Source organism: Oncorhynchus clarkii, chromosome 12 (genome assembly GCF_045791955.1).
Source record: "Oncorhynchus clarkii lewisi isolate Uvic-CL-2024 chromosome 12, UVic_Ocla_1.0, whole genome shotgun sequence".
In the NCBI taxonomy this organism is placed as follows: Eukaryota; Metazoa; Chordata; class Actinopteri; order Salmoniformes; family Salmonidae; genus Oncorhynchus; species Oncorhynchus clarkii.
This window is the reverse complement of record NC_092158.1, coordinates 72,289,620-72,302,026: the sequence shown is the minus strand read 5'-3', so window position 1 is coordinate 72,302,026 and position 12,407 is coordinate 72,289,620. Positions and strand designations below refer to the sequence as shown.

Sequence of the window (12,407 nt, the reverse complement as noted above, 5' to 3'; positions counted from 1 at the left end):
ATTGGTTGAGTGATGGACGTTGTTGGGTCTAGTATCCTTCAGATCAGGCAGGGCTACTGTTTATTTACAGTAAGAGGGGTACAATATGGGATACACAATGCTTTACCCACAATTCATCATTGCCAAACTGTTTTCCCAAGGCTCTCTGTCACACTGTAGGATGAATGATTTCCTCCATCTTGGCATAGAATTCTAATGTCTGAAGAAAAGCAGTGGCTCGGTCTGTCAGACACACAGAAATGTCACATCTGATCACAACTTCAGTGGAATTAGGATTGTGACACATGGAGAACTGCGGTTTGTTTATTTTCTCGCAATCCTTTCGATTGCAACAATGTCCTTTCCCATACCCAGTGTTGTAGACTAATAAATAAAGTCGGAGTTGTGGCTTTTAAGTGCTTCCAATTAGCATTATAATTTACACCCTGGGCCTCGGCCAACATTCAGACTCACTGGGTGAGGTTGTTTGCCTAAATGCTTTAGTGAGACAAGCACAGAGCTTTAGACAGAGTACATAAGTGTTTGGGCATTACCATTTCGCCCTTTTCTTTGGCATGGTTGTGAGAGATGACCGAGTTCACAATGATAGTTTTTAATCATCATGCCTGGGTGTGCCCTCTGACAGTTACATATCAAATCATGGCAAGTTATGACACCCTATGTCATCCCTTCTAAATAATGACGTGATTGAATAAGCTGATATTTCGTTCACACACAAACACCATCTGTAAAATACAAGGATGGTTTATTCCATTCTAGCCTTTATGTAGAAGGAGATCTGTAATCTCATGCTATGAATGGAATGTAATAGAAAAAAACACAAAACAAAGATCGTTTCTCAGCGGTTATCCAACTTTATTTCAAACTGTGTCGTGTTCAGGCACCACACGGGTTCCTATGGTAATAACATCAGGATTTGATCAAAATCCCTGAGAAGCAAACAGAACCATCCAGACACTGGAGGATAAATAACAGCCCTTTAGCGCAGTTACAACAAGCAGTAAAAAACATGTCCAGGTCATCAAAATCATTTACATTCTAATCCTCAATATACACATTTAGCATTTCAACAAAAAAGGCACAGTACACAAATACTGCTTTATAATTAACATGTACAGTCCTACCCAATATGGGTTGTTTACAGAGGAAGAACACCTCTGTGTGTGTAAACACTGGTGTTGCTCTTGCAAAGCTCAATACAAAACCAACCCGCATACTCACTGAGGAATAAGTTAGACTAGTGTACATGGCTCTCCATCAATCCATTTTGTGCAAAACGTATCAGAGAGTATTACATGTGTTGATGGTCATCTAAAAAAGGTAAATATAAACTCTCAGTGGAAGAGTTGGAGGTCATTTAGCTACTTCACAAGAGCAAGCAAAAGTTAATTTCAAACCCAGCTGTGCAATTTTTAAACAAGACCATCTTCAAAACGAATCAACAGTTGATTGTAACAGAGAAGAAAAAACAAATCAATATCTTTGCTATATATTATTTTCCCTGATTCTATCAAATGCAAGGAATGTTATTAAATACAACCAAATCTAGAGATATTGATCTTTTTGGGGTTGTCATTACATCCGTTGGTTTTGACACAGCTGTGAAACATATCTAAGGACGTCAATTCTGTCAACTCATTCATTTAAAACTATCAGTAAGGGGAAAAGTGCTTATTCCTGATATACCTCAGATTTTATAAACTGACGGCACATTTGGAAAACTGCCTTCTGCCAGCTCAAATCATATTAGTAATAACACTGACAAATCATTAACAAAAAGCACCAAAATATCTTCAGATTATTGTTGTTGTCCGGAGTCTTCTGAAATGAACAAAAAAAATAAACCACAACCAAAAATCCCAAAATGAAAACCATTTCCTCCACAATCTCAGACATTCTGACCGTCTGATTATTTCTATAGAACCTAAAAGGATCACCTTGAATGGCTTCCAAAACCCAGAAGAAACTAAAAGAAATTGAACAATAAAGCAAACAATTCAACGGAAATTCAACAAATTAATCACGTAAAGCTGACAAAAGGCTTGGATATATAAGTAGTACATTCTATAAGAATTGCAAATACAATTACAAGCAACATTTAAAACACAACGCACTGATTGCCTGAAAAGCCATAATGCTTTAAGCTCCTTCCCACTAAGTGCCTGCCTGGCTCCTCTGCCCCTATGCCAGGGGAGGAACCAATACACCACACAGGAAGGAAATGTCCCAAGGCGGGCCGCACAGCAGCCCAGTAAAACTATCAGAGTCCGTGTGCCACTGAAACAAAAATACAGTGACATCACAGTCCGATACCAAACACGGGTCCCCACCAGCCTTTCAGATACCGAGGCACGGCGGGGACGAGGATACCAAAGGAGCCGGTCACCTAGTAGGCAACCTGAAGCGGACACCAAGGGGTGTCTGGGTACAGCAAACAGTGCACAGACTTAAACCTGGAACACAAGGAGAGAGAGAAAGAGACATGGAGGTTAGATTAACAGAGAAAAAAAAAGATATACCCTCTTTACAGTCAAGATAGTTCAAGTAGAGTAGGATCGCCATTTGTGTATTAGTAGTCATGCAGAGTGTAATGTCTCACCTTGATGGGTCTTCCTCCACAGGGAAAGCCCCTTTCATATTGATGATGTTCCTCTTGTTCTCAAACATTCCATAACTCAATGTGATCTGGAATAAGCAAATACGGGAAAGAAATAAGCAACCCTTCCCAATAAGTTCTGATAAATAATTAAACTCTATGCTCACAGTGAAACGACGGACGGACACACGTTCACATCTCACCTGTTTGTGAAGTTCAGATCTGGACACCTGTTGCAGGTTCTCCAGATGGGAGTGGAAAAAGTTACTGCGGGTCAGAGGCACCCCCAGCACCGACTCAATGATGTAGCCGATGGTGCAGTCGTCAGGCAGACGAATCTTCTCTGCCGTGTTCATAAAATGGCCGCCACTGGCCCATGGGCTCATCTTCAAAGCCAGGCCTCGACTCACACAGAAGCCGGCTCCCCCAGTAGCAAACCAGAAGTTTACTGGTCTCTGGAAGAAGAAATAAAAAGAGACAGCGAGCATGTTAAGTTGTTGTTATGCAACCTTTCTGAAGCATCTCAAACTTTTAATAACCAATTGAAAAGTTGTCATAGGCCAGGAGGGCTAAGTGCACCTACCATCTTGTTGTCTCCTAGCCTCTCTGTGGCCTCGATGGGCCGGTCCAGGCTGGGCTTGCCAATGTACATGTCCTGGGTGTGGGGGTAGTGGGACAGCAGCTTCACCAGAGTCCTCATGTTAACATAGTTATCATCATCCACGTGACAAAACCACCTAAGAGGGGAAAACATTGTTAAAGCGTTACAATACTTCAATTAGAACAATAATCACTATCAAATCTAGAATGACATACAGCCTGGGTAAATGCAGCACTTTAAATAGACACTTACTTTTTCCCAGACTCAATGAACTTGTCGTACTCCACAGCCATCTTGCAGGATAGAGCTTGGCGGCTGTGTGCTGCTGAACAGTTGGTGTTGATGGCGTGACTCCCTGTAGGAACAATGAGGGAGGAGATGGTGAGTTACAAACTAGTACCTTACTAGCTAGTTAATGTAAGTAATTGTAACTACAGCGCTGTTAGAGCCTTAACGCATCTGCCACTAAGACTACATGCCCCAGGAGCTCAAAGCAACACATTCCATGGGGATTCAAATAGGGGCTTGGTTTCTCACTATCAAATCTGGACGTTTAATGATAAACTAATTCCAGCTACTGTTCAGGTTAAGATAAATATAAAATGAGAACTAAAATGCTTCTGAAAAATCCAAAACGCACCAACTTTCTTCTTCAGCTCCTCATCTTCTCCGTCTGTGAAGATGTATGTCTGAAAAGGAGGGAAAAAACATCAGATCACGTTGTGGGAGTGGAAATCCATGAAATCAAAGCCCCTTACAGAACAAGTGGTGGCACAAGAATCAACTGGAGTCCAAACTACAGATGTCCTTGTTCACCATACATCGAATTCAGTGTGATGACCATCTATCAGCAGTCTTTTATGCATGTGGAGAACACATGGAGTTAAACAAGACCCACTCTAATAAAGGCCTCTTATGCAAGGTTCCCCTCTCTCCATGGCAACTGCGCAGGCCCCCCAAAAGTATCCCAGACATAGAACAAAGAGGGAGGCAACCATCTCGACACCACTAACCCCCAACACCATTAAGACCCAATTCCATTCTGGATCTGTACCCACTCCCTAGCTCCAACATGTTGACTAGAAATAGAAATCGATGGCCATCATTCAGATATGATCATTTCAGCACCACCTGTGTGACACAGAGTAAGGTCTTAGCAGCCAAAGAATAATGCTGTCAAGGTTAGAATACTGCAGGCTGGTGTTTAGTTAACAACAAAAGGCAGCCTCAGTGGCACACTTAAAAGAGTCGGTAGGGATTAGGAGTTGTTTTATGGTGGGTAGGGTTTATGGTGGGTAGGGCTTAGCAGGTGCCAGGCAGCCCTCAGTCAGTCAGACAGGACTGATGAAAGGGCCCCCATGGCCTGTTTGCATCTGCCGTTGCCTCTGTGTGTCTGTGTGTGTGTGTGTGTGTGTGTGTGTGTGTGTGTGCTGTTGCCCGTTTACTCTTCCCCTCTTGTGAGACAGCACCTGCCTTATCTCCGCCGCGTGCCCCAACATGCCAGGTAGCAGCGACCACACAGCCCCACTCCCTCCTTCCCTTTCTCGCTGCTCGCGACCTCCCAACAGTTTATGACAACTGAACCAACCCCACATTCCCACTAATTGCTTTCTGCCACTGACTGTTGAGCAGCAACAGCCATCTGAGATCTGTATCTTAACAGTGGGGCTGGCTAAGTTCATGCCAGAGGGAGATAAGGCAAAGACACTCACTTTTCTAATAACTCCCCTCCCATTTCTACAGTTCAGTACTATCTGCCATCGGTGCCAAAGATTTATCTGATTGGTTTGCACAACAAACAGGGAGCAGATGTTGTGCGATGGATGCTGCAAGGCCCTGGGCCTGTGTTTGTTTAAGGAAGGGTGGTGGTTTCACTGATAAAGGGATCAGAGGCTGGCGCTGTTTGCTTTAAGTCCCGCTGAATGGACAGCCTAATCACTGAGGCAGCTGCCAGAGCGACCTGGGTACTGACAGAAAGGGGTCGAGTGGGGCTGATGGAGGGGGGGAAGGGGGGGGGGGGGGGTCTCACTGCTGATTAGTAAATCCAAATCTGTGTGTGGTCATTCACCCCCACTTCAAGCTTCTACCCATCCCCCGTTCACCCCCTCTCTCACCACCCCATACGCTGTACCTCTTCAATAGAACAATGCCGGGTGTTTTCATGCTGCGTAAAGTCCTCCACTGGGTAAATTCTAACTATGTTTGCTGGTATTTGCATACAGCTGCAGCAGTTAACTAAAGAGAAGTCTCCAAAGGGCTAAATGGCTTTTGTCTTAACTGAAACATTAAAGAAGTCACTGAAATACTAATTCATTCACCCCCATAATTTCATAAATAACATGTCCTGCCCCGTGAGGAGAATAACCCATTGTTTTTTTTATGACGACTGTCTGAACCACAAATGAGATGAAGGGGGGGGGGGGACATTCCTCCCCTCCAAAGAAAGGGCTGGCAGAGCATGGTGCCTGGCTGGCTGTCTCAAGATCCCCAGGAAGGAAGGGCACGGACTGCACTCCCCTCCACACATCTCCCTCCATCAACAACCACGTACTCCGCCCCCCTCACTCAACCATGTCGCGTTCTCCCTTCCCTTTAGCCTTTAGCACAGCACTAAAGTCACTGGAGTGTTGACTACAGTACAGGACAGAGAACAGGCCACCTACAGACACACAATGACACTTTCCCACTCTCTGACCAGCTGGATATTCAGACTCATTCCTTCATACTGTGAAAGGCTATTTGATTAACTCAACAATGGAGCCAAGTCTTCTTCAGAACTGCCAGACGTACAGATGCTCGTTTTGGGAGTGCTGGCGAATTAGTATAATTTCAATTAAAAATGGAATGCATATCAAACCACTATGATGTCACTGCCAGTGCCAGGCTACCAGCTGTTCTGTCCAGACACAACCAAAGTCAATACCCTTATAATGCCCATTGATGTGTAGTTTAGAGCTAGATTTCAACCTGTGTTTTGTAGCTAGTTATGTACTGCAGAGCCCAGAGTACTACAAGCCAGAGAACGCTGTTGCTGCACAGTTTGTTCTCTCATTGTTTTGAGGCTCACTCACGAGGGAAGCTGCATTGTTCCAGGGGGGAAATCTGCTGAAACACCGGAAACAACGGCCTACTATTTGAACAACCCATAAATAATAACAAGTTGTAAAAAAAAATTTTTTATGTCACAGTACTTTTGCTTACTCACTAACTTATGACTCACAAAAAAATGGGCCTTTCACTACACCAACTATTCTTTGAACCAAATAATTTCCCCCCCCAATAATTTATTTCATTTGATGTAATAAAAAACAAACCTCTGACCATAATACTAAATCGGATATATTATTCTGCCAGACACAGTAAGCCACAAGCACAATTCTATCATGGTAATCACAGATTGGATCTACCCTCTATTTACATGTAAACATTATCTGATAGCACGTCCGTTGGCTTAAGGAATTAAGCAAACAGAAAAAGTGTATCTCCTGTGCTGGAAATACAAATCAGGGCTCTGATCTGCCCAGTTTACAGTTCTAGTCCGGCCTCACCTGCTGGCAGAATGCCATGATATCTCTACTAGCTACAGACACCAGCTACAGACACCAGCTACAGACACCAGCTACAGACATGATCAACTGGATTCAGTCAGCTGAGCTCCACAGGTGTTCATCAATTGAGCATTATCATATAGCCTGGGTGCAGATGTCCATGTGTGCTGGGAATGACCTGATTCATATAACTGGCATTAGAACTATCCTTTGTTCTCTAACTTCTGGCCACCTGTCAGCCTTCCTCCAGGAACTCCCATTTGTATTGTGGGCCCAGGCTGTCCTTTATGCCTGCACTGGATCCCACCAGCTGCCTGATTAAAACCCTGCAGTTAACCCATCTCAGAGAGAGAGAGAGAGAGAGAGAGAGTTGACTTACATCATCCACTACAGTAAGCACAACACACTCAATGTCCATGTAAACTGCTACTCCCCAAACTCTATTGACAGCCCATCTTACTGAGCATAAACCTGTCCTGAAGTAGGGGGGGGGGGGGGGGGCTAGGACAGATGTCAGATAGACTTCCCCTGTATCGTTCCCCTATATCGGATGTAGTAAACTCACCACAGACCATTATGGAATGGAGGGAGTTTTTGGAGGGAGTTTTTTGAATGGGCTACTGTATTTGATCATGTGATGCATCTTATGTGTTCAAAGTTCCATTTTCTCACCCCATTTCCTCTGCATACAAATAGAGACAGTGTTGCCATGACTAACCTTCAAAACACCCAAAACAGAGTGGGGTTTGGCTTGGGATGGAGAGAAGAGTTCTCAAAAGAAGGTGGATAAAGAATGTGTGATTGTGCCCGAGGAGAATTTAATTTACTTTTGAAAAATATGCGTGACAACTCTGGGTAGTGGATAAAATCACTATGACTAGCCTCTGTTTCCTCTCGACTATGGCTGTGAGTGCCTTTGTGCACCAGTCGAAAACAGCTTGGTTCTCAGGGCTGCATTTTCATACTCAGCGTGCTACTCCCAGCACAAACTTCCCTATAGATGCACCCCTTTGTCCCAAGCATCCCCTTAACGAAGCCCCCCCGCCCCCCCACACAGTTTTCCCATCCCTTGGCTGCTGGACCCAGACTCAGCTCCCACGTTTCCATGGGGTCGGCTGAGACAAGGGGGCTGGGAAAGCTTTTCTTCCCCCCTTCAGAAAGACGCTTTGTTAGCCCTGGAAAGGGGACAGCACTGGAGCTGCTGCTGTGAGACATACATTGCACCAGGGCATTCACAGGGACTCCCAAAAGAGGGGGTGAAAGAGAGGGGAAATGAGGGGGGTGCAAAGGCTTGAAGCTGCTCCCTATGTTCTCAGGGGCATCACTCAAGGCAGAATAAAAAGTGACAGAGCCTAAGGAACTCTGCACAAGAGGGTAACATGGACAGTTCAGGATCAAACAGTTATCACCCATTTCACCTGACATGAGTGGAAAATATGTTTGAGTGGGTCAGCCGTAACACTTAACTCTCATTGGTGGCTTGTTGTAAAGCATATTTTATGGGAGAATATTAGTTTTTTTGTAAAAGCATTGTGGTAAATTGCCTAGCCAAAGCCTACTAAAAGAAACCTAGTGGAAATATGTGATTGTTTTATTCTAGGTTATGTCCATGGAAGATTTCAAATTAACCATATTCTTCTGATAATAATGTAGTATTGTTGGCTTACCTGCTGCATGTTTCTAGAGATCCAGGTATCCAGAAGGAGATTCAGTCGAGACTGATGGAACTTCTTTGTGGTCTTGACAGCGATGAAGATGTCATCTGCACTGATGTCCTCTGCGGGGGACGCATCTGTCGCTGACTGAGCGGACCCTGCAGGCTTGTCCACCTCTCTCCGTCCCCGGGTCAACTTGGAAAAATACGCAGAGAATCCTTTTTTCGTCTGCGCCTCCGAGTTGACCTGTTGCTGAACAGCCTTCACTCCGTCCGTAGCCAAGGTGTCCATGCTCTGGAGTGAGCGCGTCCCCATCTCTCTCTGGTTTGGAACCTCATCTACCTGAACTCTTTGATGCTGCGCGACTACCAAGAGCAACATAAGACAGGTGAATAGTCCACTGGTTATAGAAACAACCGTTTTCTTAGCATAACTTTTCGACATGTTGATATATTTCAAAACTACAATATGTAGTTGTATACTGAGAATAACCTAAATTGAAAGTCCATATAGTAATTCTTTCCAGATCGAACAAAGAAATCAAACAGCCGTCCCGTGCGTCTGCATTATTGTAATACAATGCAATTTTGTCCTAGACCAACTTTATAACCTACCCTTCAAGCTAGCCACGCCTCATGGGCGTTGTGTAATGTGCCATTGCGCTAGATTGTGGGGACGCTGAGAAAAGACTCTCCCCCCGGGCAGATCTAAATCGTAGACACGCCCACGATATGAGGCGTGTGTGTGTGTGTGTGTGTCTGTGTGTGTGTGTGTGTGTGTGTGTGTGTGTGTGTGTGTGTGTGAGAGAGAGAAATACATTATTTTAAGCCCCTTGTTACTTTTGAATTCCTTGCCCGCCAAAGTTTTCACATAGCGTACAGCTATTTTCTATAGGCACTTAGCCTACAGCTATTTTCTATAGGCACTTAGCCTACAGCTATTTTCTATAGGCACTTAGCCTACAGCTATTTTCTATAGGCACTTAGCCTACAGCTATTTTCTATAGGCACTTAGCCTACAGCTATTTTCTATTGGCACTTAGGCTACAGCTATTTTCTATAGGCACTTAGACTACAGCTATTTTCTATAGGCACTTAGCCTACAGCTATTTTCTATAGGCACTTAGCCTACAGCTATTTTCTATAGGCACTTAGCCTACAACTATTTTCTATAGGCACTTAGCCTACAACTATTTTCTATAGGCACTTAGCCTACAGCTATTTTCTATAGGCACTTAGCCTACAACTATTTTCTATAGGCACTTTGCTTGTTCTTGAATCTACTATAAGTTGGCCTTTATAGTAATTTGGTAAATAGAACATCAAATATGATGCTGTGTGAGCATGTGACATATACATTTGAATAAATAAGTATTATTATCTGGAGGATAAAAAGGTTGCAAGTTCAAATCCCCGAGCTGAAAAGTTATAAATGTGTCGTTCTGCCCCTGAACCCTGAACAGGCAGTTAACCCTCTGTTCATAGGCCGTCATTGAAAATAAGAATTTGTTCTTAACTGACTTGCCTAGTTAAATAAAGGTCAAATAAAAAATAAAAATGGCATCAGATCCAAAGGTTTTCCTTATCAGGGAAGTCCCATGGCAGCTACAGATAAGAGGGAAATATTTACTCTAAGAAAGCAGCAGGTGGACATTGTTCATGTTTTCAGCACCTTGTCTGCAGCTGGTGATGGTGAAGAGTAAGCATTTTTCAAATAGGCTTGAATAATTAACAAACCTATCTGGCTTTAGTTGGCCCGTTTGTGGAAAGAACATCTGAGCCTCACAATCTACAAGAGATGGTGCCTAACTGAATACATCTGGACTATATTTAGGCCACTTATACAAACATCCTTGTGAATTAAACGTTTCTTTAGTTTGGTTACAGAGCAGGATTAGGAGTTTACAATGATTGATTAGGCCTACCATTGGAAACTTCCATTTAGAACCGGTGGATTCTGTAACATTTGGCTACGTTCAACGTCTTACAAATGTCTCTCAGATATAAAAAAGTTGGACTCCTCATTGAAATTCTTTGTGAACTCATTCAAATTCTGCCAAGTGTGGACAGCTTGTTCACCAGCCAAGCAAATGCAATTATTCTGCATTGACCTTGTAAGGGCTTTAAACAGTTGGCAATTCCTCAGCCCTTGTTATTTAAATTCTGTCTCTCAACCAGTGGGGTGGCTGACCCCTGGACGTGACATGAGTTCCAGCAGACCGACTGCCATGCAGCTGGCAGTGACAGGTCTGAATACCCACACTCACTCCCACCAGTCTCAGTCTCAGACCAGAGAATGGCCAATGGACCAAGCAAACTATTGGATGAGAATTATAATCTCATGTTACTAAATTTAAAAAACAGTTTGATGTGAAAAAGCATGTGAATCATGTGAAATCATCTTTTGGTTAGAGGGGTTAGCTTTGAAGTCATATTAAGAATATTCTAACACTGACTATCCTTATTTGCCGTCATCTAGCTAAAGCCCTACCTCACCCCTTCTATTGTTGAGCTAAGTAAACCAGAGTGAATTGGTATGGATACAACCTTTATACTTCTAGTCCTCTTTTTTAACCGACATCCCAAGGACTGATTGAGCTAAAAGAGGACACATTGTGAGATGGAGGAGAAGAACCAGTAAGAGAACACACTGTGAGATGGAGGAGAAGAACCAGTAAGAGAACACACTGTGAGATGGAGGAGAAGAACCAGTTAGAGAACACACTGTGAGATGGAGGAGAAGAACCAGTTAGAGAACACACTGTGAGATGGAGGAGAAGAACCAGTAAGAGAGCACACTATGAGATGGAGGAGAAGAACCAGTAAGCCTTTCTCCTTAAATGTCCCTTTAAAACAAACTGAAAGGTGGGCTTTTAATCAAACAAAAATCACAAAATGTTGCTGAGAAGTAATCCTTTCACTTCAAATTGTTCCTACCGACAAGTCCTTTTGTGCATCTTTTAAAACTGCTCACAAAAAGGCAGCTAAAAAACAAGTATAAGAAACCAGGGAGAGGGGGTTGTCTCCCTGGCCCTCATTCTTCTTGGATCAACAGGCTCTTTCTCCTGGTTCTGCAAGAGATTCGTCCCACCTCTAAAAAGGCTTTTGGTCAGACAGCTCCTTGGACTCCTGGGACAATGACAGTTGTTAAAATGGCGGGTGAAATGTACTCAGTGAACGTCCTGCTTCTATACCAGCTTCATGCCACCCCCCTTTTTGCTCCTGTCTTCCCTCCACTGACAGCAACAAGAAAAACATAAAACCTTCTTTTCCCCTTAAACGGCTCCACCACACCATACAGTACCCCATTCCATCCCACCCTGAGCCCTTCTAACAATGTTACCGCTGAATTTCAATGAATTGAAATCCCCTTTGTAAAGAGTATCCCACTTCCACCAGAGAGTGCCCACAGACCCACCAATAAACACAATAGCGCTTGATCTCTCTCTCTGAACATCTCTGGGGATCTGAATAGAGAGGGCCTGAGTGGGGTGGTTATGATTAGAAGGGTGCTATTTATATTCCTCATTCACTGTAGGATCTATGCACAAAGGGGAGGTAAAGCATTCCTGTCAGTTCTGAGGTCAGTTTGAGAAATATTACTGTTGTTTTTTATTGTTTGTGTCTAGCCACAAAAATGTCTCTGTCAGACCACTTATTGTTAAGGCCTTGTTCTCATCACTGAAACTTACAAAACACATCGACTCAGTGCTGAAAGATTGCACACTCACTGTTGAGACTGACTACATACAGTTTCACCTTGCTCTGTGCGTCCATAGGAAGCATCTGTACATGGTAAAGAGGTTGCATATCGCTCTGGGAAAATCCTGTACACGTATTTTCTATTTATTTAATTTACATCTTCGCTTCTCATCCCCTCCAGCATTTGACAAAATGTGATGCTCTTGACTATAAACAGACACGTACAGTGCCTTCGAAAAGTATTCAGACCCCTTTACTTTCCCCACACTTTGTTACATTACAGCCTTATTCTAAAATTGATTTTTT

The 12,407-nt window shown here is 43.4% G+C and overlaps 1 protein-coding gene across 1 annotated transcript; it reads right to left on the bottom strand.

The window, feature by feature from the left end:
• Nucleotides 1-833: 833 nt before the first annotated feature.
• On the bottom strand, nucleotides 834-8,981 carry LOC139421202 (beta-1,3-N-acetylglucosaminyltransferase lunatic fringe-like). The gene is made up of 7 exons (XM_071171857.1): nucleotides 8,413-8,981; nucleotides 3,838-3,886; nucleotides 3,450-3,552; nucleotides 3,180-3,333; nucleotides 2,800-3,051; nucleotides 2,600-2,685; nucleotides 834-2,453 (listed from the first exon to the last, which is right to left on the bottom strand). The coding sequence occupies exons 1-7, from the start codon at nucleotides 8,842-8,844 to the stop codon at nucleotides 2,387-2,389; spliced, it is 1,143 nt and encodes a 380-aa protein (XP_071027958.1). The 5' UTR covers nucleotides 8,845-8,981; the 3' UTR covers nucleotides 834-2,386.
• Nucleotides 8,982-12,407: the final 3,426 nt, after the last annotated feature.